The following is a 27,412-nucleotide window of genomic DNA, read 5'->3' as shown; positions in this document are numbered from 1 at the left end:
GCGCGTGTTGGAGCTGTGACACGGCAGGGCTGTCATCCCGATGGTGCCTCTCCAACGATCGACTTTGGGAACCACAAAATGCTCATTGGGACGGCGCTCTGCGCGCGCGTTCACAAAGGGTGGCAACAGTTCAAATGCCGGTCGCTTGTGTACTCAGCCTGTCCACCCCTCCCGGGACCGATACAATAAACACCACCTGGTGTGAAATCGATACTCCGCTTGTCTTCTGATGAGACTGGCCCTTGCCATAAGAATGTGTAATGTGGATCGAGAGCTTCCAGGGTCAATGGAGACGCGGGCTGCCCCCCCTCCCCCCCTCCCCCCCAGTGCTCCTTTGAGGAGGGAGGCACATTGACTTTGGACAAAATGTCTTTTCCAAGCAAGAGTTTATTATGGTTGATCAATCTCGTGGATGTTTTCGCATTGAGCAATGTCTGTTTGGTTTGCGTTCAATCTCTTGATTACTGAATGCCTCGCTGACACCAACATGTCGACATGCACTGGCGGCCTACTCATGGCAAACTCCCAACTACGACTCTCTCTCTCTCGCTGGCGAGCAGATCCACGTCTGGGAGTTGTGATTCACAGTGGCAAGGAACATTTCGTTGATGATGGCATTGATCGATTTTCTTTTCTTTCCTTCGACGCCCTCTCGTCCTGCTTCCTCCGATACCGCCCTCCAGGAGGTTTCTGGGAAATCCCTCTTAGTCCATCCTGACAGTGTGCACGGAATAGGGCGATCATCTCCTTTGGATGATGTCTGTGTTGTCTGTGATGTCTGTGATGTGCCTCTCTCTTTGGAGTTCCTTTAAAATAGCAATCGCCCGCGTCCTTTCTTTCCTGGTTATCTGCATCACATTTCTCCATATTTAAACTTGACCCATTGCGTGAGGGTCTACTCGTTCTTTAAACAGTAATATATTCTTACTCTCATTCATTTTAATACGACCGTGCATTGTATTTTATCTCGGGGGTCACCCTGATGCACTTATAACATTGTCATTGCATTGTTGCCAATGTCCTTATTTCTGATCCTTGTCATATTGACGCCACGTGGCGATGTTATCTGCCTCGTCTGGTGTGCAGAAGGTGGTGGGGTGGATCCCGACCCTAACGCCTGCTGTATATTTTGAGTTTGCATGCTCACCCCGTGATCGCGTGGACTTTTCTCCGGGTCCTCCACATTTAGAATCAACAACACGCGTTTAGAGTGTTTGGCCACTATAAATGTCCACATGATGATAAGCCACTTCGCTGGGCTGTCATTTGTGAGAGCCAGGTAGCTTCTGAAAAACAGCTGTACTGTATCGCTCAGTGGGCCTTACCTGGTGAAATAAAATGAGTTAAAAATCTGCCTGCCAACTTCAACGAGGCACCCGCCGCACCGCTCCATATCCACGTGTGCGCTTCCCTCACTAGGCGGCACTATTCTCTCGTTCTTAGATTTGACACGAACTGAAACGCAAATGTGAGCAACGCAGGCGACGGTCAAAATAATAATAATGTAAAATAACACTTTGAAACAAATAACTCAAGTAACAGAATAACAATTCACAAGGTGAATTTAACATCGCCACAGGTGCAACATAAGAAAGATGAGCGATAAAGTGATACAGGGGCTCAGGAAAGATAAGTAAAGATAAGTAATTGTCTTTCCTGGATAAATCACGAGAGCCATGCATTACAATTGAACGCAGTACAATAATAATAATACTGGTAGGAACCTCCTGGTTACACCAGCCCACAGGGGATTATTGTGTCCGTCGTGCAGGGAGGGGAGGGGGGGTGGGGAAGGGCTGGGTGGGGAGGGTGGGGCTGGGTGGGGAGGGTGGGGAGGGGCTGGGTGGGGAGGGTGGGGCTGGGTGGGGGGTGGGAGGGGTGGGGCTGGGTGGGGAGGGGCTGGTCACCCCGTGGTGCCCTTATAAAACTCAACGTTTAACCTACTCACGCCAGCTTGTGCCCGCCCTCACAGTCGGGCATAATTGCGGAATACACCACGCCGCCGTTGACCCTGGCCATTGACCGAGCAACCCAACGTTCCTACCAGCTCCCTCCGCAGGAATGTGTTGGTTACTTACAGCCACTTATCAATATAACGCTGGAGGAATATCTCAACACCCCCATGACGGTCATGGGGGTCACTTGACTACACGATTCCACCCCCCCTCGCTGGCGAGTGTGGTTTGGTGAACAGGGAGCGCCAAGAGCGAGAATGCTGCATCTCTCATCGCCCACGTGAGCCCTGTGGCCAGAAATCAAACCCGGGTGGGTCACTGGTTTCATAAGTGCGGTGTCCTAATCAATGCGCTCCACCGCATTCACAATTTCGGTCGAGTGTTCCAGTTGTCGATTAAACCTTTGCGACCTCAGAGGGCTCGACTCAAAACCCGAGTTCACAACCCGCTCGGGGGTCAAATAAGCCCATCATACCTCACGGGATGATTAAATTGCGTCATTTGTGCCACTTTGTGGAAAGTTCAACAACGCAGCGGTCAACCCGGGCAGAGACTGGGCCCTCAGCACTCGAAATTTCCACCGACAGTCACGAGCGCCGCCCCATTTCTCATTTGAGTGGGGGAAATAGAGATAAGATTTTTTTTTATTACTTAACCATATAACAGAATACTTTGGCACAGTATTGCACTGCAAGGCACACGGTGGTGACCTTGAGCCGAATGAAACTTATCCTATCTCTCGTCCACCTTCTCCCCCCCATCACTCTCTGGGTCCTCCACTCACCACCACCCCAACTCGGCACAAGTCATCTCACAAACGCATCCCCGTAGAATGATTGGCCGTGTCTACAGTTCCAACGGAGTCATTGATTTTCTTGTCAAGATAAAGTCCAGTAATGCACAAACATGTTAACAACAACAACAACCACCGCGGACAGTAACAATTACCAGTACAACTTGTAATGTTTTGTTCAAATGACAGCCCAAATTCATTCACTCTCCACTGGGTTCGCCCAAGGCCAACCAACACACCCCCCACCACCACCAACCACGTAAACTTCCTTTGCTTGTTCTTTCTCAAGGACGCAGACACAGAAGTTGCTGTTTAGCCCGCTCCCTCTGCGGTCCTCCTGCTCCTCGAGGAGCAGATTTACTCTCGTACGCGCGGTTTGGTGGTCACAGCGGTTCGCTGTAGAACCTGGGAACTCGGGCATTCACACGGAATTGTGTGCGCTGCACGCCGATTAGAATAAGATCTTGAGCCAATGTTTTAACGGCGCGCATTTTCAAGTTGGTGTCTGTGTTGTTCCGTTTAACATCTGGCGCAACACACAAAAAACAATAAAGTAAGGTCGTAAACCCTGCCAAACACACTAACTTTTTCTTTCAAACTTTGCAGCTTTTTTGAAATGTTGCTGCAGAATGCGCTGGTCATCCGCTGCATTGTTGTCACATGGATGCCATGGAGATGCTCAATACACGGGTGACCTTTGTTTTTAGGTGTATGGTGACATTTAGTGAGAAGAGTGGATTAATATAGATACATTTTTATCAAGATAATTATCAAATTTAATGAGGTTTTTATTTTATCCATAGGCCGAGTAGTGCTCTTTTTTGCCTCCACATGCTACCGGGTTTTCTGGGCCAGGTCACTCAGGCGAGAGGGGAGGGCGGGAATTCGGCCCTGGCATGGACCGTGACCGACCGACTTCACCAATGCTCTCAGTGGGTTGTGCAGCGGTGCCGCAAATGAAAAGCCAACAAACCATCAGCAGAGGGTTGATAATTGTTGCACAAAATTTGCAGGAAGCGACGAAGGTCGCACCGCTTCACCACGGCTTTCGATTCCATCAGTGCAAAGGTGTTGAGACTCAAGCCCAAAGCAACCGTGGGTCTCATTTTATTAACACTAAAATCATGGTCAGGTGCGTCGTGATGACATTCTCATGATGTCACTCCCTTAAGTTTATATCTGTCGATGTACTTAGATCACTAGATTGCTATAACAGCACACTTGACCGTCACTTTAACATCTTTTTTTTTCAAATGTTCGACAGCCTAGGACACAAATCCAGTTATGCAAGCTCCTTTTAATTATTACACGCTTTTATTTAACTCACTGTCTGTTGTTGTTGTCGTATCCTCAAATCTTGTAACTCAATTTTAACCCACTTCCCAATGTGGTATCGACTGCAAACTTGGTATACTTACTTCATACTGATGACAATACTATATTCTATCATTAAAAATAAACAAATCTTTTTCAACATTATGTTTTATGTTATGTTTCGCCTTGGGTCTAATTGTCCACGCTCAACTGACGTTGGCTGTAAATCACCACGCTCCCTATACGTTATGGCAAGCCTCGGGGACATTTCCTGGAGTCGTGGAGTTCTGCCATTTCTCGTACGGTACATTTGATTAAAGCGTGTTTTTAAAAAAAGTATTTTTAAATATTGCTTATTATTAATGATGGTTGCTGAGCAGAGGACCAAAGTTCCAAACCGCCAAAACGTACAGCGACGAACAGCTCTGTTGAAGGTGTACAATGGCTGCTCTGGAGGAGTTGTACACCCCAAGCTGCCAGTGCTATTCAGCGGCCTAAAATAAAATGTTTCGCTCCGGATTATCGCTGCAAAGTATGACCTGTGTTTTGATTTAATGTGCTGATCTTAAAGGTGCATTGACAAATGTTGATACTCCGATTGATGCTCCTGCTGTTGTGGAGTGACTCATGCAGCCAGCTATGGCTGCAGGGTCTGGTGGTATATGTTGTTTGTCGTTTATTGTGAAAATTACGTCCCAGTTCCTATGATCACTGTTACATTGCTTTTATGGCTTTATTTTGGTGATTTCGAAAAGTTTACTGGTTTGCCCATGTTTGTTTGTTGTAGTACGGAGTTAGACTGATGGCCTTAATCTAAGTTGTCTTGTGGTTGTTGTTGTTGTTTGACTTGCATCCCACTGGGATTTTTGCACACAGCGTTGGTGTACGGTGCTTTTTCTGCAATATTTTGCTGTATTTTCTTGGATTTTCTGTTTGCACTTAGTCACATAGTCACTTTAAGATGTTTTCTTGTTCATGTTTTTTTTGTTGCGGTTGCACCCAATTCAAGAGCCGAATGGCCCACAGGGCGATACCTAATACATGAACTTGAATACATGAACTTGAGTGAATGCGTTCTTGAACTGAGGTTGGTTACTGTTAAGAACTTGCGAAAAGAGGCGACATTAGGGAATTCCAAAGTCGGACAATGCTAGGGAAATAGCCGGAACTGAAGTGTTGTGACCCGCAGTGCGTGCGCTTGAACAATGCGGAAACATTGAAACTCTGGTAGAACCACATCCTGAACATAAAAGTGGGGAATCGAAGGTTGGGAGTTCACGGCCATTGTATCAGTTGTAATGCAAGATAAGGGGCCGTCCATAAATGACGTCACGCGATTTTGGACGATTTTTGACCCCCCCCCCACTCTCGTCACACGGCGTCACAAAAAGTCAGACCCCCCCCCCCTCAAATATGACGTCACAAAGCTCTGCCCCCCCCCCCCAAAAAATATAAAACATGCTTTAAATCGCTTTAAACTATTGTCATTGTAGTGCGTATTCAATGTGGCGCTGCACTATGTTGTAGGAGAAAACATTTATTTAAAAAAACGTCTATTTAATTAAGTAGAACGTGTTGTCTATAGTATAAGTTGCACATTTTGATGTGACGTCACATTTCTCAAACCCCCCCCCCTCGTCACACATCGTCACAAATGTCTGACACCCCCCCCCCCCCTCAGGTGCGTGACGTCATTTATGGACGGTCCCTTATCACCGGGATGCACGAAACTCGCCCAGGATTTGAACTCGCAACCTTTTGATTTTGTGTCGAGCACTCGAATCGCAGTGGCACCGGGCCAAGTCTCCACGTTCTATTTACGGTTCCTTGTGACTCCACTCCTGACTGAAGTTCAACTGAAGGTTTGTCTTCCTGGAAATGCTTTGATTACCCAGGGTACCAATACCCTGGGTTGTGGGTGCCAATGGGAATACTGAAAGGCTCAATGGATTTTTGGTAGCTGCAAAAAAATTAGAGGACATTACATATTCGCGCTTACACAAATACCACAGAAGGCAACGTACATTTTTAAAATGTTTTTTATTGTTTAAAATTATGTGACAAAATAGTATACAGTTCCGTTAAAAACTGTGATGGATTAACTGAACTCTTGTCCGTGAGTGCTTACAGCTGTGACCCCTCCCAGACGTTCAAACCACATCATCATCATCAATTAAACCACGCTCACGCCATTAACCACACACACCAGGGGGCCGCCGCATCCCTTATCTGGGCTGCACAAACACGTTACATACATATACATACAAAACGTACGTACATATACAGGTAGACATGCTGGGCGTCTCTCGCAAAGCATGGCATTGTACACGCGTAGACTCCAACGGTGTATTATTAACAGTCCAATACAGTGTGCATGATTATTAATTTTTTTGCTTTTCAAAAACAAAGCCTTACTTATTTTTATTACGTGATTTTTTATATTATTGTTTTTAAAAGTAGTTTTTTTCACTTCCTCAACTCAATGTGGACATCTAGTCAGTATGTATAAAATACTCCAAGCGTTTGTCTCTTAACGTATCATTATTCTTAATACGCGTACAAAATGCTTTGCACGTACTGGGAGTACTGTTTTGACACGTCGTGTGGGAAGCGAGGCTAATATATAGATAGCGAAACACGCGCAGTGTTGGGTAGACAATTTCAAAACGTAGAAAAGAAAATATAATAAAAACGAAGAGGGCATTCATGGGTGAATTGTGACTGCCCCTAAACTTGGTGGGAGTGGGACATTTATTTTAGGGCAGCGATAAGGCTATGGGTGTGCATCTGGCAAGTGACCTCCATTCAAAAGCCCTGGAAGAATTCTCAAAATCACTCTGGTGACACGCTTCAGTGTGTTTATGATTTTTCAAAATTGCAGAAACATGTCCTAAAACATTACTGTTGAGAGTTTTTTTCACCCAATTGCGCATTATTGTATAGGGTCATTAAGTTGCTGCAAACTGCATTAATAACGATTATTTTATGCTCATGCCTATTAAAATTTCAGCCGTGAAGTTAATGTATACATTTGGTCAGCCGTGACTGGTCAGAGAGCTTTCGACGCCCGACTGGAGAGTTCTAAGTTCAAGTTCCGTTCAGGGGTTCATGCGACCCATCGTCCCTGCGGGTCGCTCGAGAAAATGCCCCTTTGTGCTTAGTCACCAGGGGGTGGTGGTGGGCCAGTCTCGCTCCCAATATGGTAACAAGGAAATTCCACCAATGGCTTCGGGCGGCCGGAGCAGATGAGCAGGGAGACCGTTACGCAACATGGAGAGGCGCGCGCGCTTGTAGCTACAAGTTGACAGAGCCACATCCACGAGTTACCACCATGACATCACATGCGCCTCTGCACGCACGGGGGGCTACGTCTGTGTTTTTCAAGACCCTTCCTTTTAACAAACAGTGGCAAACAAAACGTTTGGTACCGTCACGTTACATCTCAAAGTCTCCCTTTCTCAAACACGCCTTGGCATTGTGCCAGACCATCAGTGGAGCGGGCAACCCATAGATCTACGATCAAGACGAGGCGCTAAAGACGTAACATTGTGTTATAAGGGCAGTTGTTGACCGCCACGTTTTTGGGATGCGTTAGGATGCGACGGTTGGGTTGTGGACAGCATCAGCGACAATGGCCTTGTGCGGACTATGACCACCCAGTGACGCCGTGGAAGCTCCACATTTCACTCGATATTGGAGAGCCGACACTAAGCACGACCACTGTTCGACTTCCCCCAGGTAACGCGTTTTAATAACCAGAGGGATTATGGGATGTGTTCATCCCTATTTGGGATTTGTAATCTACCAAATAGTCGAAGCGCTACCTCTGCTGATCATTTATCCATGAATAATGCAATAATAATAATAAATCCTATTTTGTTGGCCAGGAATTTGTCCAGAAAAAAATTATTTCTGAAGGAAATCACAAACTTCAAAATGATATATTTTTTTACTAAACATCACGTGGCTAATGTTGACTTTTAACAAGTGATGGATAGCATGCCCAGGCAATAATGTTGCGTAGCAGACCCCATCTATTGCCCGTCTTGAGAACTGAACTTGGCCGACATGAACAGTTCAGTCACACCAATGATACCAGTGTTCAGAGCAATGCATTCACACAGCTTGTTTGCACCGTAAGGCCGACAATCTCTTTTTTTTTCGAACCGAATGCAATGTACCACACAGACTGACTTCATGCCTTGGCCTCCATCTGTCAGCAGAGCCAAATTTTTTTTGAGCAGATTCTCCAATTTATATTGGAAGATTGTCAAACATGCAACAACAACAAAAATTGGCGTTTGCATTGTTCCCACCAAATGTTGGTGGAAAGTTATTTTCTGCAGACACATACACTGAGCTCCCCCCTCCTCCTCCTCCCCCCTCTCGTACACCGAAGGTAAAAAAGGCAGTGTGTCATTGTTTGTTGGAAAAGTAGCCAGGACATCAGTTTCAACCAACCCATGAATCAGGCCCAACGTGTTTTGGGAAAGATTAGATACAAAAAATAAACAAACAAAACCAAACTAACAGCTAATGAGGTCTGCAAAGAGGCTGCTGTGGAAATGTGGTTCAAACTTCATGTGTGACAACACATTTATAAATCTGGGTTTCTTAATTTAAAAAAACGTGGTTTTCTTCTGCCTAATCTGGCTCAACTGGTGCATGCATTTCCTAAGTTGCCCATGGACACGCAAGCGCATTCTGTTGCCGGGTCACCGATGTCAAAGCCCTTTTGCCCTTTAGAAATGTATTGGCGGACATAAGAGGTCAATGCACCGACTGCGTTAGCATGGCAATCTGCAGGATATAATGTTACGTGCCTTTTATTTCAAGTCGACAAAAAAAATATATAACATGAGCATTAAAATAACGTAGCAGATGTAACGCTCGCAAGCTGGGGGGCTTTACTCGAGGCTTCGGGGTTATTCTCGTTCACACTCAGCCGAGCAGATTTTTTTGTTTTATTGAACCCTCACAACCGTAGGCCCGACCGAGTGGCAACGTGCCGAGAGGGGGGGGGGGGCACGCTCGACCCGCAATGGGAAAGTCGCAAAACTCAAATCCAGATCGTCAGTTGAGACTCGGTCCCATCATTCCCCCTAGAGTCGATAAGAATTCAAACGGGTACCACTTTTGTGGGAAGTCAACAGAGGTCACACATCCTCCTATAGGACAAATCGGAATAATGGTCACGTCGAATTTCCCCCAATCAAGCAGGGCCACCAAGGAGAGTAAAGTGTCAACTAATGCTCTTTTGAGCAAGGAGATGCTCAGACCGTAACGGTCTCTGGTCACCCAGCCCAAAGTGGCTGTGCGCGCAAATGTGAGCTTTACACACGAGTTGGCTTGGCGGACATTCTCACACGGAGCCAGAGAGAAATGCCCCCGGCCACCTCTTTAACCTGACCGTACGAGTGCACACTTGGTTGGGTAACATACACAGTGTCGTGACCTCCTCTCGGGAAGGGGGGGGGGGGGTGCACGGGTGAGTAGATAGTGGTTCAATGCCAAAGGTGATTTGGGAGCAACCGTGCAAGCCTGAATACGCGATGCTGTAATAAAGCTGTTTCGTTCGTTTGCTCATTGCCCTTAAACAAACAAGTGACCATAGATGGGACAACACGACACTAACGGTGTACTCAATGGAACGGGGGAGGGGGATTTGGGTATAATATTAAAACAAATAAAATATCAATAGTGATAAGAATGGTAAAATGAACGGAATGGCACACACAGCCCCTTTCCTGTCCCCTTCCCTCTCTCTCCCAACCTTTACGCCACAAGCTGAGAAACACAAATCACATGTACCCCCCCAGCGGCTACACAGAGCACACACACACAAACGCCTGCACAGGAAAAAGCAATCGCAGTCTCAGACCGCGATGACCCCCCCCCTCTCCGTCTGTCCCCCCCCACCCCAATCACTCGGTCAACACCGCGCACACTCGGCAACGCAACGTGGTTTCTTGTAAGGCTAATCGTACGCATGCACGCGCATGCGGCTGCATTAACCGGCATGGACTGTCGCCACTGCCCCCCCCCCCCAACCGTCTTCGGTGCGGCAGGTTCTACCGCCTTTGTAATTGGCAGTGCAGAGTGGCATCCGGGACGTGTGTCCACGTCAAGTCTCTGAGCCAGGGTGGAGGGAAGTGGAGGGGGGGGTAAGCAGTAGTGGTGGTCAGTGGAGGACGATGTCCACCAGCGCCGGGAGCAGCCAGCGGACGGGTTCACGGATGTGCTTCGCCATCCGGCTTGCGGCTGTCTCTCCCGCTCCCCCCTGCGTGAGGGCGACTGGGGCGACTGGGGCGGGGGAGCGGATCGCTGCTATTTGGACAGCTTGCTAATCACCCTAATCAGCGCAGCGTTCTCGTCCTTGAGTCTCTGGTTGTCGGCCCTCAGGTCTCCGAGACCCTGCACGGCGGGCGAAAAATAAAACACAGCGACAAGACAAACAAAACATTGAGAAACGTCAGCGCTTCGAAAAGCTCCGAGCTCAAGGCATGAAACGCAACGAAAATTTTACGAACAAAAAAAAAAACTGTGCGTCCAAGTAACACACAAAAAAACGTGGCCGCTTGGAATTGAAACCGGGCCGTTTTCATCTCTTTGAAGGCGCTCACAAATCACCAATCGGTTTTTGTTGTGTCAACATTTGTGCTCAGAAGGGCTTTCAGGCACTCGACGAAAGAATTCCGGAAGAAATGTTTGTTGCCTCGGCAAAGTCCACGACGTGAGCGGCGCTCGGACGGATGGGATCAAACGGGGACACAACAACAAAGATGACTTTAAGCGAGGAATTAGCAACGCGGCTTTGCACCGTCGTCGTGCTTCAAAGGCCAAGCACGTGCCACACAACAGTTGCCTCAATAATAGTGTTCGACGTGTTTTCCATCATTGGAATCCGCAATTTTGTGCCGGAGACTCTGGAAAGTTAACATGTGACAAAACACTCGTGTAAATTACAAACCAAAAAAACTGCAAAAATTACACTCGAAAGCACGGAAAATTAAGAAGTCCACGATGTTCATTCATCATTTAAAAGGCACCCAGAAGAACCACACAAGGTTAATCACACGCAGCTTTGATCAGCAGTATGGACCCGCAACCAATTTCCCATGTGGCTACATCAAGTACTGCCAATAGGTCGATTGAGCACCAACTTTTATTTAACAAAATGAAACCAAATTACACTTTACAGTGGAGCCCCTGGAGGAAAGGCCCTCACTAACGACCAAAAGGCACATGGACTGCATACCGTTCGAGCGTGCGTGCTGATTATACTAACAATCGAGTTAAACTATCTGCCTGTTTAAACGATCATTGTTGGCCGCTCCACGACAGCGGTGGACATGATACTTTCCCATGGTGGAGGGATAGTCAGCTCCTGTTGGCTTCCTACAGTGACAGTTTACTAGCCCTGGATAGATAGCCCGATATTGATAATCAAATAAATAACCAAAGTGGTAATAATTGTCATTTCTCTCTCCTTCACCGTCACCCTCTGCTTCAAAATAGCTGATTTATACTTGGTTATATTAAGATGGGTATACGGAATTTCAGGCTTCGAATAAGCTGTATACGCGATTGCCCAACCCACCACCTCGGCTCGTTAGTGTCTACTTAAGCCTCCTGCAATTGTGGGGAAATTTAAGACTAACAATGTTCCTTGATTTAGTTGAAAGTCGAGTGTTGTCATGAGTTAAGGGATAATGCAAACAACCCCCCTCCCCCACAGGGATGTAAGTACTTGCGTTAATTCATAGACGTCCCCGGCCACACTCCAACTCAGAACCTATGAACTGGAATAGTTATTCATGGTGACGGGTGGGAGGGGACCGGTGGAGCCCCCAGCCACACCAGGTGACCCCTCCACCACCATTCTATCAAGTCGCATTTCTATCAACAGCTGAACACGGATGAGGAGACCAACTCTTCCACCCTACATCCTACACTGACAATGGTCCAATATGATCAACATGAACATTACCAACTGGTAACTAACACTTTCTCTAACGTGCGTGCACATGTGTACCCATGAATACAGAAACATCGCTTGCACAAAAACCTTTGCGGGCAAAGGAGCATGCTGCGTGATCGCCGATGAAAATCTGGATTAACCCAAGTACTAAATCTCTCTTTTTTCATATGGCGGTCGGGGGAGAAGGGACACACAGTCTGAAGCGGAGTGCGTGAACCTGTTAAGAGGTCCCCTGCACGATAGGCGGCAGGGAAGTTTCTCGTTTTTTTTAATAATTTATCTTCCGTCAATCACATCGAGCTTGGCGAAACTTGGGTCAAATGGGATTAGCCAAACGCAGCTGGGGAGACACCGCTCCACGTGGGAATGGAGTTGGTTTGGTCACACCTGCTGGCCCCACCAACTAATTTCTGCTGATCAAAGTGGGGGTGTAAACAGATCCCCCCCCCACCCCCCACTGCACACGGTCCAACGGCGGCATCGCAGCACGAGTGCCGAGCCGGTGAAGCCGTGCCGTTCAGGACTGAACACATTGGACTTGGGGTAATTCAGCAGTAGGAAGGGAAAAGGGGGGAAACAGGGGAGGGGGGGGTAAAAAAATACAGAACAATTGGAGACAAGGGATGAATTTCACTCCAAGATAGTTTGCAAAATTGGTTATCCCAGACTTCATATCTGACACACGTGGGGCATGCCTTCAAACCGATGTTGCAGTCACAGAGAGTTGGTCTTAAATATTACAGTAAATATTCTTTATCTAGGAACAAAAACCGTGACTTATTTAGTGATCTAAAATTCCCATGAAGAGTGCACCTTCCTTGTGCACTCCGGCTGGATGGGGTCAAGTGGCCATGTCAGCCTGGCCCAACATAGCGGAGGAAATATTTGAAGAGAAATTGGATTAATCTACGTTCATCGAGATACATTTATCTTATTTTTCTGATTCATTATTACGGATGCCTTCATTTTAATATCTTCAATTCCTACATGTTTTTATTTGCAGGTTGAGGTCGTGCCATTCTTTGCCTCGATCTTTCCCTGGGTTCCCTGGCAAGAGGGTGTGGGTGCGAGCTGGGCCTCCCAGCCTCTTAATTCATTGTACGTGGACAAGGACAGTCGTTGAGATTAATGATTAAGGAAAGTGCAAATGTGTTGCACAACACAATGAAGTTGGCACTAATTAACATGGAATAAAACACATTTCAACACTGCAATCAAAACTCAACTCAGGAATGTTACACCATTAATTTAAGCTAGAGAGTTAAGGTTATGACTGTGGATAGGTGGAAATATGCCATAACTAAACTGGATATTCAGTTTGCGTGGCCCCAATACATGCGGTTTCCAGAACAGCGCATACAAATTACGGCGCTCCATCTGCAGTTTATCTTTAGTAAAGTTTCCATTCGTAAAGATCCCAGAAAACAGTTGAGAAGCAGTGGGCGTACGCGAAACAATGAAACAAAGACGTCGTTATACGCTGCACGCCCACGAGGGTAGCCCTCTTTGGCGCAGTGGCATTTGAAAGCTCGAGCCTTGCGTGCGATTCACGTAAAAAAGGGAGCACGCCTAGCCCCGGCTCGCTGTTTTGCAAACCAAAGTGGAGTTTAACTCATCCCTTTGGCTTGAAGAGTTGATGCAAGACACCTGCCTTAGTCGGGAGGAGGAGTGGGGGGGCAGGGGGCAGGGGGCAGGGGACAGGGGGGGGTGGGGGGGCTAGAGGTCTACGGGGTGGAGCTGCCGCGGCTGCCGCTGCTGCGGCTGCCGGGCCCAGGAGCCCGACAGATTCGCCACGGCGCGCGTCAGGGCCTTGTTCGCGGCCAGCAGCCGCTCGTTGAGCTGCCTCAGAGCCCGCACCTGCTGCATTACCTGCTCCAGAGGCTGCCCGGGTCAACCGCCCGCCCCACCGTCGAGACAGGGGGAGACAAGACGGGGAACAGTGTGCCAAGCGACGCAGCCACGACAAAGGATACGGCGCGGAAGCATGCGCACGTACGCAGACACGCGCAAGCACGAACACACACACACACACACGAACGTTGGCAAGCACGAACACACACACAACCAGGCACACACACGTTATAGAGGCGCACGAATGCGTACACAGCCACGTGCGCACATGCAGTCACATGCACAAGCACATACACACACGCACAAGCATGCGCTCGCACAAACATGCATACATGCGTGCGTACACGTATGCACGACCCCAAAACATGCATGCCGGTACACAGCAACATATGCACGTGCATCCACACGCACGTACACGCACAAGCATGAGTACGCACACACAAATAAGCAAAAACGTACACAAACGCATATGTATGCGTGTAAACACACACACACAAGCGTGCACACACAAAAACATAACATGGAGACACGGAATCCACCACACGCACGCATCCCCACAACACCAGCAGCCACACAACACACATTTGCGCACAACCACCAGTGAGACATCGAGCGGAGGCAAGCGAAGCCAGGGGTGCCACAGAAGGACGAAGAGACAAATACAAGTACAGGAAGGGGGAATTGCACAAACAGGGAGTGCAAATAAGACGAGGCACGTATGAAGAGGGAAGCAGAGCGGTGGTGAGAACAGTCACAGATGATGAGCATTGATCGGGGTTGGAGGAGGAGGAGGACATGTAGCATTGAGGAGCAACACCCCACGTGGAGGGACCAACAGACGGAGGAAGCATTTAGAGGTGGAGGGGCGGGTGAAAGAGAAGGAAGTGACGAGACATTGGCGGGCAACGTCGAGGAGCGCAAGGGTCGTCATCGTGGGAGTGGAGCGTGGGCCAGCGCAGGGATCGGCCGGGGTGTGGACAGCGATTCGTGAGCGTTGGCAGGGAACAGGTGCGGGGGGGGGGGGGCAGGGGGGCAGGGGGTGAAAAGCAAAGAGAACAACATGAGGTCGTGATCGTAGTTACAAAGTACGCCAATTTAAAAGGGTGCCCGTAATAGACAAATAGCAACAGAGTGTGGTATGGGGTGAAGGAGGTGGGAGGGGCGGGGGGGTAGATAATGGAAAGCAAAGGGCGAAGTGTGGATGCACAGAAATGTTCAGATGAACATCGATGCGCAAGATAAATAGAATAATAAATTGAACGGGGTACCTTCATCTCCTCCTCCATCTCCGAAACTTTTCTCTCCAGGGCTCGTTTTTCCTGGTTTTAACGAACAGGGGACATTCATTCGTGTCGTCCGGTTTCTGTAAGTCTGTTCAACCAAAACTGCATCCTTTGTTAAAACATTTTTTAAAAACGCCTCCTTCTAAAATGCACACAGGGTGGTGCTTATCTCCGATGAAATCCGCAACTCAGTGGCGGATATTCTACTTTTTCTTTGGCAGAGGGGAGCCCATCAATAAAACAACCACTGCTGACTTCCCAAAAGCATGGTTACTCCATTGCGAGCCTCAAGGGAAAAGGTGACTAAATGAAGGTGACTGCACTTGATTTGCGCAAACAAATCTGGAAAAATAATGTAGAAATACTAGTTCTGCTCATTTCTGTGATAATGCCCAAGGTTAAATTGGTAGAATACTACGCTTAAACTATTAGTAATATAGATTTTTTTTTAATATATATTACCAGGTAAGGCCCACTGAGCTATATCGATTTTTGAGAAGCGACCTGGCCACAAATTCTAGATTTGAAGTTTTCATGACTCTGCAAGGATCCACTCTTTGGTTCTTTCGGTAAAGTCACGTAGAAAATAACTAAATCTTAGTTATTTTCATTCTATTATTATTTTTCATCTACCTGGCCACAAATGTTGGCCAAACGAAGTGGCTTTTCACGTGGACCTGGTTCAGTGAAGCGGTGATGCTCAAAATCAAGAATGTGCAGATAAACCTGAAACTTTGCACAAGGTGGTTTCCCACCAATTCATGTGATGGAATAACAACTATTACTTTTAGTGGTAAAATATTAATGCAAACAGCGAATAAGTGAGACACTTCAAGTCAAGTATCATGACTGTACCATCATGATCATCATCATCAACATCATATCATTCAACAACTATGCACAAATCACATAGTGTTAACATACATATCAAACGTCAATAAAATGCAGAAAGCTCATGTACATAAATGTAACCAGGTAATACCTACGTATTTTCACTGCGTGGGAAAAACTATTTTCTCCAACATTTAATTACTTGTTAAATATTTCTTTAAAGAGCGAATATTTCGGAGGCATTTAAAAATGTCTATATGTAAATGACAAATGATAACGACTACATATTCCATAACCTCAGAACGACGAATGTGAAAAGCCTCGACATCAACCGACTCTCAAAGCGCAACTCTACCGACCTCCAAGCACGCCTAATTTCGAGGCAGAAAGAACACTTTTTATATTCTGAAGAAAAAACAGGCACGGAAGCAGACATACAAGCACAAACTGATTGAAGCAATTACGATAAATATAACCACGTGCCCGATTTAATGACAAGGAACCTCTGTACTTAAAAATATGTTTGGTCGTACTCATCGCCGTCAACAGCCCCAAGCCAGGTTGCACAAATTCAACATTTCTATGGCAAAGGGCAGTCACAGCGGAGAAGAACCACTCCCAACTTCCCACAAGATAGTCACCATTTTATCGACCCCGGAAGGTTGATGGACAGTTGGCACCTGCCCTTGGTTCATTATTAACCACACAAGTAATTATGTAATTAATCACGTGGCCATCATCACTCCTGATCCAATGCATTGAGTACCAATTTTGTTGTTGTTTTAAAATCCACATAAAGAGAGTGCCAACATTATGGGTTGTCAAAAGTGATCTTCCAGTGGAGAAGGCTGGGACTCTTCCCCCCCCCCCACCCCCAAGCAGCGAGGAATTTACAATGGGGAAAAAAAACAGGTCACAGTGCGCCACGGGCTGTCCAACACTTATTTGAAAGTACGATGGCACTCCAGTGGCGGCACATTACATTGCTGTTGTAATAACGTGAAAGGGAGAAATAACACGAGTGTGAAAATATGAAGAGAGTGACCTTTGGCATTTTTTTTTATAAAATTGTATATAGAATAATGCACGGACTATGTATTTATCTAAAACATGTTTTTTTTTGGGGGGGGGGGGGGGCCTTCCTGAAAGGAAGGAGACAGACTTTAAAGAAAAAAATTCGATTTAAATAATTGGCCGTGCCCACAGTGACTGATAGCTATTGCTGTCGGGGGATGGCGAATCCATCCAACGAGTGGCCCTCAATCCACGCAGGGTGACCTTCGCCTTCTGGAAACCACTTTCCTTTAAATAACTTTTTCACGACGACGCCCCCAATATTGAGCGAAGACCCCGTCGGTCACTTTAATGGAGGCGCGTGCGAGCCTGCCGTTCCGTTATTTACAAGCGCACAGACCGAGTTTATCCGTTAGCTTTTCTTTACAGCCTCCTAAATAAGTTAGTGCACTGTTTTCACACGGAGCAGGTCCCGAGCGAAAGCAAAGACCTTACCCTCTTCTCTGCCTCCAACAGCGACGTCTTGTCAGCAAAACGCTCTTGTCTCTGTGACAGAAAAATAAAAAATAGCAGAGGGGAGGCAGAACCATTATGAGAGTCACCAGGTCGTTTGCAAATATGCCTTTAACTTTACGGGTAATCTGTCAACAAGGAGCAATTCATCGATTCTAAATTATCTTTCTGTTCACGATACATACATCGAATTGTGGGTCAAAACCATTATGTTTGATGTGTACCTCTAGACTAATCGATATACCTTAAGGCTAATGAATGGCCTGTAGGATAATCGAATAAAAAACAGGGCAAAACAAAGAGAATATGCACGAATATACAAACAAGACAATAATAAAGGTTTTTGGGTTAGATAACGTCATTTATAAATGTGTCGCAACCCTCCACCACCCGACACAGCCAATCAGTAAAAAATGTGTGACGTTAACAAAAGACAAAATAGTTCACTACTTTAGCCCACCGGCGTGTTGAAGAGTGAATCCACAACATTTAGTATTTTTGACTACGACGTTTCGCTGGTAATTACATCCAGCATCATCGGGCAATATTCTGTTAAATTCCTCGATGATGCTGGATGTAATTACCAGCGAAACGTCGTACTCAAAAATTGTAAATGTTGTGGATTCACTCTTCAACACACTGGTGGGCTAATATAGCGAACTATTTTGTCTTGTCAACGTGACACATTTTTTACTGATTGGCCGTGTCGGGTGGTGGAGGGATGCGACACATTTATAAATAACGTGATGATCTAACCCAAAAACCTTTATTATGAATAATATTGGTTGCGAAAGCCTACGTGTTAAACATACAAACAAGACAGTTCTAACAAAATAAATACGCGATTCTTCAATGGAACCGTGCAACCTCATTTGTAACTCTTTGGGTTCTTTCGGTCAAGTCACGTAGGTAGAAAAATAATAGATCACGACGCTTTGATCGCAACACAAGCAATCGTCATCAGGTGGGACAGCCACAGCAAGAAAATAAACTGCTGAAGTAGGCAAATCAAGATTGAACTCATTTGTAACAATTCAACAAATTACGAGGTGGGAGGGTGAATTGTCACACGATTAACGATTTGTTATTCAAGTGATTGATTTGGACGCGATGACTTCATGGTGACAGCGTGGCATACAAACTACACAGTGACACGCTGCCTTCAGCAACGACTCATCACATCGCCCGCCGAATGCCATCGACCTGCCCCACTCGAGGGCCAATAGCGAGCAAGTTGCGACATCGATGGAACGACACGCTAGATTCACAACAATCAGACCCGGCCAACGTAACACATGAACGAGAGAACAACGCGTGATGGCCGAGGCATTACAATAACAATAATGGGAAGTCAAAAAGTCAGTGGTTCAGATGGTTAAGTGGCCAATGAGTGAAATGTTTATATATTTTAGCAATGAACAGACACTTCAGATTTTTTTGTTTCGTCCAACAACCTGTCAAAGCTACGTAATTATCTTGAACACTATTCCTACAGCACATCTGGCCAGTGCAATCTTCCCTCTACTCATGTGCCCACCTATCTCGTGGAAAAAAAACATTAAATGGTCACATCCTCTAGCCAGCAGCTAAATTCTGAGACGTAAATCAACCTACCACTCCAAACAAACCATAAAGACAAAAGCTATTATCATCATCATCATTCCCCAGCACCTAAGAATCGCACGGTTGGCTATGTATGGTGCAAGAGAAGTTCAACATACAGATGTAGAGGTTTGTATTAACCCTTTCCCCATTCCGATGACGTACGTGTATGTCAACAGTTTTTCTTCCAATTCCATCCCGATGACACACATGTACATCAGGCGTAGATGTGGTGACCACGCTTTGCGCAAGAGCGCAAGAGCACAGAAGCGTGGTCACCACATCTATTCCTCTATATAAGGAACGAAACAGACTTCTCCACAAATCTGGCTGCTGCCTGATGAAGCTAGTTGTTAGTACTGGCGAAACATCGTACTCAGATTGCAAATGTTGTGGCTTGGCTCTGCAACACACCGGTGTGCTGTACTAGTGACGAATTGGCCACGTTCTGTTTACGTGACAACCCTTACTAGTTGGCTGTGTCGGGTGGTGGCGGGTTTTAACGACACAATTTATATATGTGCGCGATCTAACCCAAAAAAACTGAATTATGAGCGCAACAGTTCTCTGCGATGAGTACAATGTCTTTAAAAACAATGGCGCTACGCCTCTCTAAATAAAACGTAACGCTAACTGCTTGCGCGTTCTGAAATTCAGCAGTGAACAGGACCCACCCCGCAAAGCTTGCAGACGTCTCGGAATGGGAAAGGGTTACACAGGTCGACTTGACTCAGAGTTGAAGGGCTATAGTAGAGACTTTCCACCCACCCCATACATATTTTTAAATCCTTTATATTAAGTTCACTTGCGCGCTTGCTTGCTTACGACCGTGCAAATCGTTCGGTCGTTTTTTAACCCACTTCCCGTGATCCAATCGAGCTGACATTTTCCACACAGACTCGTTGTGCGTGACAATGAATGTTCGTGAAAATTTTTTTCCAAAATTTTACACTTTTTAGGACAAAAAAATTATATTTAATTACCAATTGCTTAATGCTGGCATGCAATCATCTGACCCATAGGTGGCAGCCATCTCAAGCCAGAGGACGAGAGGACTCTAGCTGCCACGCATATAAAGGATTTATAGTGAAAAACTTTGTTTTTACGGGTTAATTTTTTGCATTTTCGTCTGGCACAACAAGTCGTGCCACTGGCCACTGTCCTCTGAGCAGGGGTGTGAGGAGGGGTGTTGCTTCAGTTGATGACGCGTCACCCCCACTCACCTGTGTCACCCTCTCCAGCTGCACCTTGGTCTCGGCCAGCTGCAGCTGTGCGTCCCGCAACTTCTTCCTCATCTCTTCGTTCTCCTTCCTCATCTGCTCATACAGCTACGAGCAGGGAAGGGAGACACGGTGGGGGGGGGGGGGCTCAGGGTCCGACGCAATTGACGGGCCGCAAGCGAAGGCCTCGCTGGGCTCGTTGTAGCGAGGTTCGATGGAATACACCGAAATCATTACGGGCTCCGAGGTTTGCCACACCGCTTGGCTAACACAGTGGGAATGTGATGGCGGTGCAACGTGTTGGCTCCAGAGCCATCCGTGTGGACCAATGCAAGACCCTCAAGGACAAGTCTTAAGGCTCAGCAAGGTATTTTTTTGCACAAAAGAAAGGACATTATTAAGATAACATCAATCAGTCTGGAATTGAGTATTTCACTGGGGTAAAACTCCACTGGGAAATACAAGTTTATTTTTTAAGGGAATCCGAGGATAAAATAAAATCTCGATTTTAAAATAGAGGATGTGTAAAACAAAACAAAAAGTGCCACGGTAATGCACAACCACTTGTCATCGATACACTGTGGTGTGGGTGCATTCGGTAGATGCAGTGTGAGGTGTTTCCGATCGATATTTAGAGTACGGCAGAGGTCGCAAACGGGGTTTGATTCCTTACCCGTACCCGGCCGCACCAGGGTCGCAAATGGGTACCTGTACCCGTACCCGGCCGGGTACGGGTACCCGTTCCCTACCTGTACCCTACCCGAAATGAGTGACAAACGGTTACTCACTAGTGACTCACGGCCTACCCGTACCCGGCCACACCAGGGTCGCAAACGGGTACACGTACCCCATATGGGTACGGGTAGCCGGGTATCGGGTACCCGATTGCGACCTCTGGAGTACGGTGAGATTGACGTTTAGATAGGGGGAGGCAGTGTACCAACAGCGGACAGTGGTGCCCTGTCGACAGCATGCGGTGTAGTAACAATAGACAGTGTGTGGTGTACTGTTTGCATCGTGATTTGGCCGTTACCTTGCGGTAGTCCTTTGTGTCCGGTAGCTCCGTGGGCTGCGGGGCGGGGGCCAAGGTGGGCACGGGCCGCCCAGGCCGGGATGCCGTTACGCTTCTCATCCGATCTGCGTACCGTTCGCTGTAGTTCTCCGAGAGGCTCGTGCTCGTCGCTACTGTGTTGAACCTGCGTGCAAGTGTGCGCGAGTGTGCATGCATTCCAGGAGGTGTGACATGCGAGTGTGTGTATGTGTGCGTGCATGCGTTCGCATTGTGTGGTTGCGCACATGTGGATGCGATGATGTGGTGTGATTGTAATGATGTTGTGTGGATGCAATGATTGGCACCAATTATTTGGACTCAATGGTTGATCGCTGCGAGCATGTTGGTAACGGATGCCTCTGAAATGCCGTTCAAGGCACATTTAGATTAAAGCAAAACCTCTTATGTTTTTCTCATTCGGAACACACATAAACTTGTACAATTTCGAGTTAAGGTCTGTAGCTATGTTTAGCCCTGAGTTATCACCCAAGTGATGCCCTTTTGATGTGGAATTTTTCTCCAACAAAGGGTAATCAGAGTTCATCTACATCAATTTTGATCCAATCCACACTTTCATCTATGAGCGTTTCTGGTCCCAATTAGTTAAAAACGTCACGACATTTGTATTCGTTTTAACCAACTGCAGCAGCTGGTTTGGGTTTCCGTTGACCCAATTCAATTTGGTAGCTGCCATTCGCATCCACGGCAGGCCCCAACGATCCTTTCATTGACCAATTAAATCGAGCAGCGTTAGCTGCGTACGCTGTAGGAAAAGTTATCAGGACTCATGATGTCAACAAAGTGAATGCATTAAATCTGATGAAGTCTCTCACATAGCTCCACTCACTGTAGGACAGGCCAAAGGACCATGTGATACAAGGCAAAAATAATCATCAGTTTTACGGCAGCCAATCAAATTGACACATTGCGATCTTTGGTTTTTCAACGAGCGTAAACCCAGTTTTTACGTGTGATGCTCATCTGTCCCGAACAACCTCTTCATGTGAGACAATGGTTCAGGATTGAGTAATGAAGCTGAATAAAGTGTTCTTCCCATTAACGATATATTCATTGCAAATACCAGCTTAAGCACCAGCTTAACCAAATCAGAAATTTTAAGAAAATAGCCATCGCTACTCATTTTGATGATGTAAACAAAAAAGCGGCTCAAATGCATTTGGGGGGTTGCATTTTGTTATTTGGTTTTCGTTGTTGCAAACAAACCCAAATGCATTTCATGTCGTTGTTACCACGAGACCCATGTTTAATTTGCGAGGCCCGTTTTATTCTTCTCCCCAGGGTTAATTCACCGTCACCGTTATCACGGACGTCTTCCACTCGCGGTAATTGGTAAGAGAATCGTCAAATATAACGAGATGCCTGGAATTCAAACGCTTGCAAAATCCTCAAAGCAAAACAGCCCGAGTCTGCAAGTCTACGGATGCTTTAAAAAAACGCAAAATCAAAGTTCCATTCCATGACCAATTACGCTCCTGCGGAGAGGAAGACGAAATGCTGATCCTTTAGAGCATAAGCAAAGAGCTGCTGCTATGGATAAGTCGTAACGACGCTGTCTGCGCGCTGTGCGCACTGCTGCCTGGCCCCGGGGAATTTCCATTGGCGGTAACGCCAGCAGCACAGACAAGCCCAAAAGCCTGTCCTCGAAAAGCAATGGCAGGGTCTGACATAAAAAACGTCAGCAAGCTCAAAACAGTTTACCTTCCAAGGTATTTTTTTTGCAGTTGTGTTTTAATTTACAACGCTTGCTTATCTCACGAGTGAATTATTGCGGGCTGCAATAACGTCTGCGGGTGCTTTGGGGTGCCTGGATAAACAACAAATGCATCTCGTGCTCTTTTATGGTGCTGGTCATCAATGCCAAACACAATAAGCAAAAGCCTTCCAAAGCCCCTTCAAAAAATTGAGGCTTAATTTTTTTTTACTTCGCCCAACATAGCAGATGGGACTGGATGGATGCCCCTTTGTGGAAGGTAAACTGCTAATTGGCCCAGCACCTGGGCTAACACAGCCCCTCTCAAAGGCTGTGACAGAACCCTGGATCGATTTGCAAGAGGTGGGGGGGGGGGGGACAGGAAAGCGGCAGAAAAGGTAATAAAAAGGACTCGTTTATCCCGGGCTCAAACCACTTACAACCCACTGCCCAACAGGCCAGGCCAGGGAGGGCGACGGACGGGGATAGGGCCCGAGTGGAGGATGGAACTACAATGGGGGCACAGCAGGCAGAGGTGGGGTGGGGGGGGTCACACAAACCATGGTGCAAACGTGCAAACGCGGTGCCGGAGAGCCACGGTGAACAATTACCACAGAAACACGACACTCCCCCACAACACCCACCCCCCCTCCCGCACAAACAGGCTTGGTCGCTTGAGGTTTAATTCCAAACGATAGGAACAATAGATTTCAGGCGACTGTGGTGAATTATAATGAAGATACTTTTTTTACTGCTTAGCAGAGATGCGCAAAAGTTAATTTCGAAAAGGGGCAAATTAATTGATGCGGGTTGCCGCTACACTTACTCCCACAGGGATAATAAAAATGATGAATACATAATTCATGGGCTCGGACTGGCTGTGAAGCATTCACAAGTCTCCTCTCATGTGTCTTGGCCATAAACTTGGGTGTCCTGGAACTAAAGCATCAAGCCACACAGTGGCTCCCCATACCCTTTAACACTGAAAACTATTTAGAACACAAGAAAAAGTTGGACAAAAGGTGTTCCGATTTGAATACAGCACTATATATATATTTTCAAAGCGAATGTTTGATCTCGCATTCTTATTCGATCAAATGTTGCAATTGTAAATTCCTGCAAAGTGGCAAACCCTACGGTGTGCCAGTTCTACATAAGCATAGTAAACGATAATTGTAATCTTGACTTATTGATTTCGTGACTTCAGGAATTTATACTCTTTGGGTCTTTCGGTAAAGTCACATAGATAGAAAATCGTAGGTAGAAAGCGTAGGTAGAAAAAGCAATCGTCCTCAGGTGAACACATATTTTTTACCCAAGGACGATTGCTTGTGTTGCGATCGAAACGTCGTGATTTTTTAAAATGATTTTTCTAACTATGTGACTTTACCGAAAGACCCAGAGAGTATGGCAATTGTAATTTGAACACAATCAAAACAATTCCACACTGATTGGCGAAGCGTCTCTTCGTGGCAAAAAATTTCAACTTTTAATGAAGCAGCATCGTTCCAAGTTTTTAGAAAATCGTAACTACTGCCAAGTAAGAAATTAATTCAGAAAATTGAAACGTACCTTGTGGTTTTGTCGGGCTGCAAAACAAGACGGGATAAAAACGTACGCGTTAGGTGATATACAGTTCCATGTGAAAACAAGCATAACAAGGCCACACTGTAACAACGCAGTACAAGGGATCTGACAGCGCAGACGGTGAGAACCCATGTGGGCCTCCCGTTGTAGACGACTCAAGAGGGATCGACTCGTGACAACTTTGAACAAAGGACAAGCGCACCCACCATCATCCACTTCCTCCTCGGCGTTTACTTTCCCACATTCCTCTTGGCGAGCACGTACACGGTTTAGACGCACGGAAGTACACGGACATGTGTACCCTAGCACAAAAATATCCCCTGTATAGCCTTAACAAACTGTTGGGCCAAGTGCTGCTAGGGAGCACCTCCCTCGTGAAGATGTTTACACACCGCACCAGGTACTCATTTGAGGCCGAGTTCGCCCTAGGAGGCCCAGAACCGGTTCAGATAATCGTCACTGGTGTTGGCCGTGAGCGGGAGTCGAAACCGGGACGCCGGGTTCTGAGCACAGCGTGCTAACCGCTACACGACACTAGGCACAACGCACACACACACACGCGCGCACGTGCGAGCCCGCGCAAGCGCCGAAAGTTTGTGTTTTTTTCTCTCAAAGCAACAACGTGACAAAACGCGAAAAGCAGATTTCTGAACAGATATGGACAACAGAGAGACAGTGATAGCACATAGTGTTGTTGTTGTTATTATTATATATTTTTTTACCTTGGCGATAGCAGGACAACACACGATCGCTTGCGCCCCTCGGGTAAAGGGATCGCTATATACCAAAAAAAATGCCTTTCTTTACACGTAATCCTTCGATAACCCTATACCTGTCACAGTCACGGTGACATTAAGGAACGAAGAAAAAAAAACCTTTCGCCATTTCAATTCCCTCCGCCGCGTCACCTGCTGCCAGAGCCTGCCTGCAACACGGGTGACCCGAACCCGCCCATTGTGCTCCGTGACGGCGCCTCTGGCCATTTAAGGCAAAGGGCGGCAAGAACAATGCCCGAGACATGAAGCAGCCATTACCTAATGCGGGGGAGTGGCGGCCCATGTGGTGTGTGGTGGTGGTGATGGTGATCGTGATGGTTGTTGGTGGTAGTTGCCAACGGAGCAATTAAGCGCGACAAAACGTGTCATGGCCCAGCACTTCACAGGGCCTCTCTCCGATAAGCCCCATGACAATGCGGGGGGGGGGGCTGAAAGAGCCACGGATTCAGCTGGAAATTTTCAGTTTAGGTTGCGTGCGTGCCCCACGCGTCCGGCTTGCCTGGGCATGGCCTTTCGCTAATGCCGCAAGGAGCGAGCGTCTAACTTTTGGAGTGCAATTCAGCACGGCTATTTCAACTACAATAATGTGATGTCAGCTTCAGGATTACAGTCAATTACGGCGGAGAAGTGAGTCGTAATCTGCCGGATTTACATTAATGCAAAAGTTTATTTTCAAGACCCTTTATTATTATCATCTTTCTGATAAAAAAATGTCATGGGCTTTTTACTCAAAAAGTACTTAAATGTTTCTGCTGAGTGAACAGTTTTGATTGAAGCACTTTCCTATCGCCAGATTTCAGTGCCGTCACTGCTTGTAAAACAAATCCTCATTTAAATCACTCTCAAGTTCTTCACGAGCATACCAACACCTCATCTCCTCCACCGCTCCCCCACCCCACTGCAACCCCGCAAGGCTGGACGGGTTTCTAATGTTCGCAACCATTGCTGCGAAAAGCCACCGACAATAAACCGAATAATTCAACACGGTTAGGCGCGACAGCGCAAGCCTATTACAACTCCGTTGCGGCTGGACTGCGACATGGCGAGCCGATGGCAGTAGAGCAAGTGGGTTTCTGCAGTGTCCGTGTACTTGTTTGAGAGTTTTACTCTGCATGAGCAGGTTGCCGAATACTTAGACTTGGTCTCATCAGGCCCTCGTCTGGTTATAAAAAGGGGAATTAATGGATTGGTATGTGTGGGTTTCCATTCACGAACTGGACAAAGACTCCAATGTAAAACCCTCCTGAAAAAATACAGTCTAGAGAGACTAGGTGAGGCTCTCCTGGATAAAATAAATGTATTTAGTTTCATTCAATTCTTACATCATTTACTTTTATCAACTACATTCCTTTAGACATTTTGAGACCGTTGCAATGAATTTCTGAAAAGGAGATTATAGGGTACGTTTTGCAAATAAAATTAACCATTCTATCCAAAATTGCTTGAAATATACCACCCTTTGGAGAGAGAAAACAGATCACATCCAGCTGTAATCAGTAGCTTTAACGATCTGAAAAAAAAATCCAGTTGATGTATTCCATACTTTCTACCAGAGCACCTTAATTGACTTACAAGCAAACAAATCCTAAACTTTTAACTGCACACACCGAACGCACGCCAGCATTCAGCAGCAACCATGTAACGATGCCTGCCAACAAAACCTCTGCTTGTGCTTGGACTTAAAACTAAACAAGGCAGTTGCAATGGTAGCATCAAAGCTCTCTCCGCTTTGCGAAACATTCCCGGGGGATTCTGTTCACTATCAAATTAACTCGGTATAAGCACAGACGTTTACTGTAGTCGCATTTTACAAGCAACGGAAGTAACCCCTTCTAGCCACGCTTGGGTCCCCACCCTGATAACTGTAAACCATCTTATAAAGGTTGCTGAAGCCGCACTTTACCGAGAATAAGCACCTTCATCACACAGA

At 46.6% G+C, this 27,412-nt stretch overlaps 1 protein-coding gene across 10 annotated transcripts in view; it reads right to left on the bottom strand.

Moving 5' to 3' along the window:
* Positions 1-6,085: 6,085 nt before the first annotated feature.
* Positions 6,086-27,412, bottom strand: part of LOC144932429 (protein phosphatase 1 regulatory subunit 12A-like) — a 105,957-nt gene continuing 84,630 nt past the window's right edge. For 8 of the 10 annotated variants that reach the window (XM_078856471.1, XM_078856473.1, XM_078856472.1 and 5 more), the window contains 7 exons: positions 24,692-24,708; positions 23,560-23,628; positions 21,391-21,553; positions 20,361-20,465; positions 17,518-17,568; positions 15,163-15,213; positions 6,086-10,476 (listed from right to left, as the gene is read on the bottom strand). In XM_078856471.1, coding sequence (XP_078712597.1) covers positions 10,390-10,476; positions 15,163-15,213; positions 17,518-17,568; positions 20,361-20,465; positions 21,391-21,553; positions 23,560-23,628; positions 24,692-24,708 — 543 coding nt within the window. In that variant the 3' untranslated portion in view covers positions 6,086-10,389. The remainder of the gene's footprint in view (positions 10,477-15,162; positions 15,214-17,517; positions 17,569-20,360; positions 20,466-21,390; positions 21,554-23,559; positions 23,629-24,691; positions 24,709-27,412) is intronic. The other 2 variants (XM_078856474.1, XM_078856475.1) reach the window with 1 other exon arrangement.

Source organism: Lampetra fluviatilis, chromosome 5 (assembly GCF_964198595.1).
Source record: "Lampetra fluviatilis chromosome 5, kcLamFluv1.1, whole genome shotgun sequence".
Lineage (NCBI taxonomy): Eukaryota > Metazoa > Chordata > Hyperoartia > Petromyzontiformes > Petromyzontidae > Lampetra > Lampetra fluviatilis.
The sequence above is the reverse complement of the archived record's forward strand: the minus strand, read 5'-3'. Positions and strand labels throughout refer to the sequence as shown.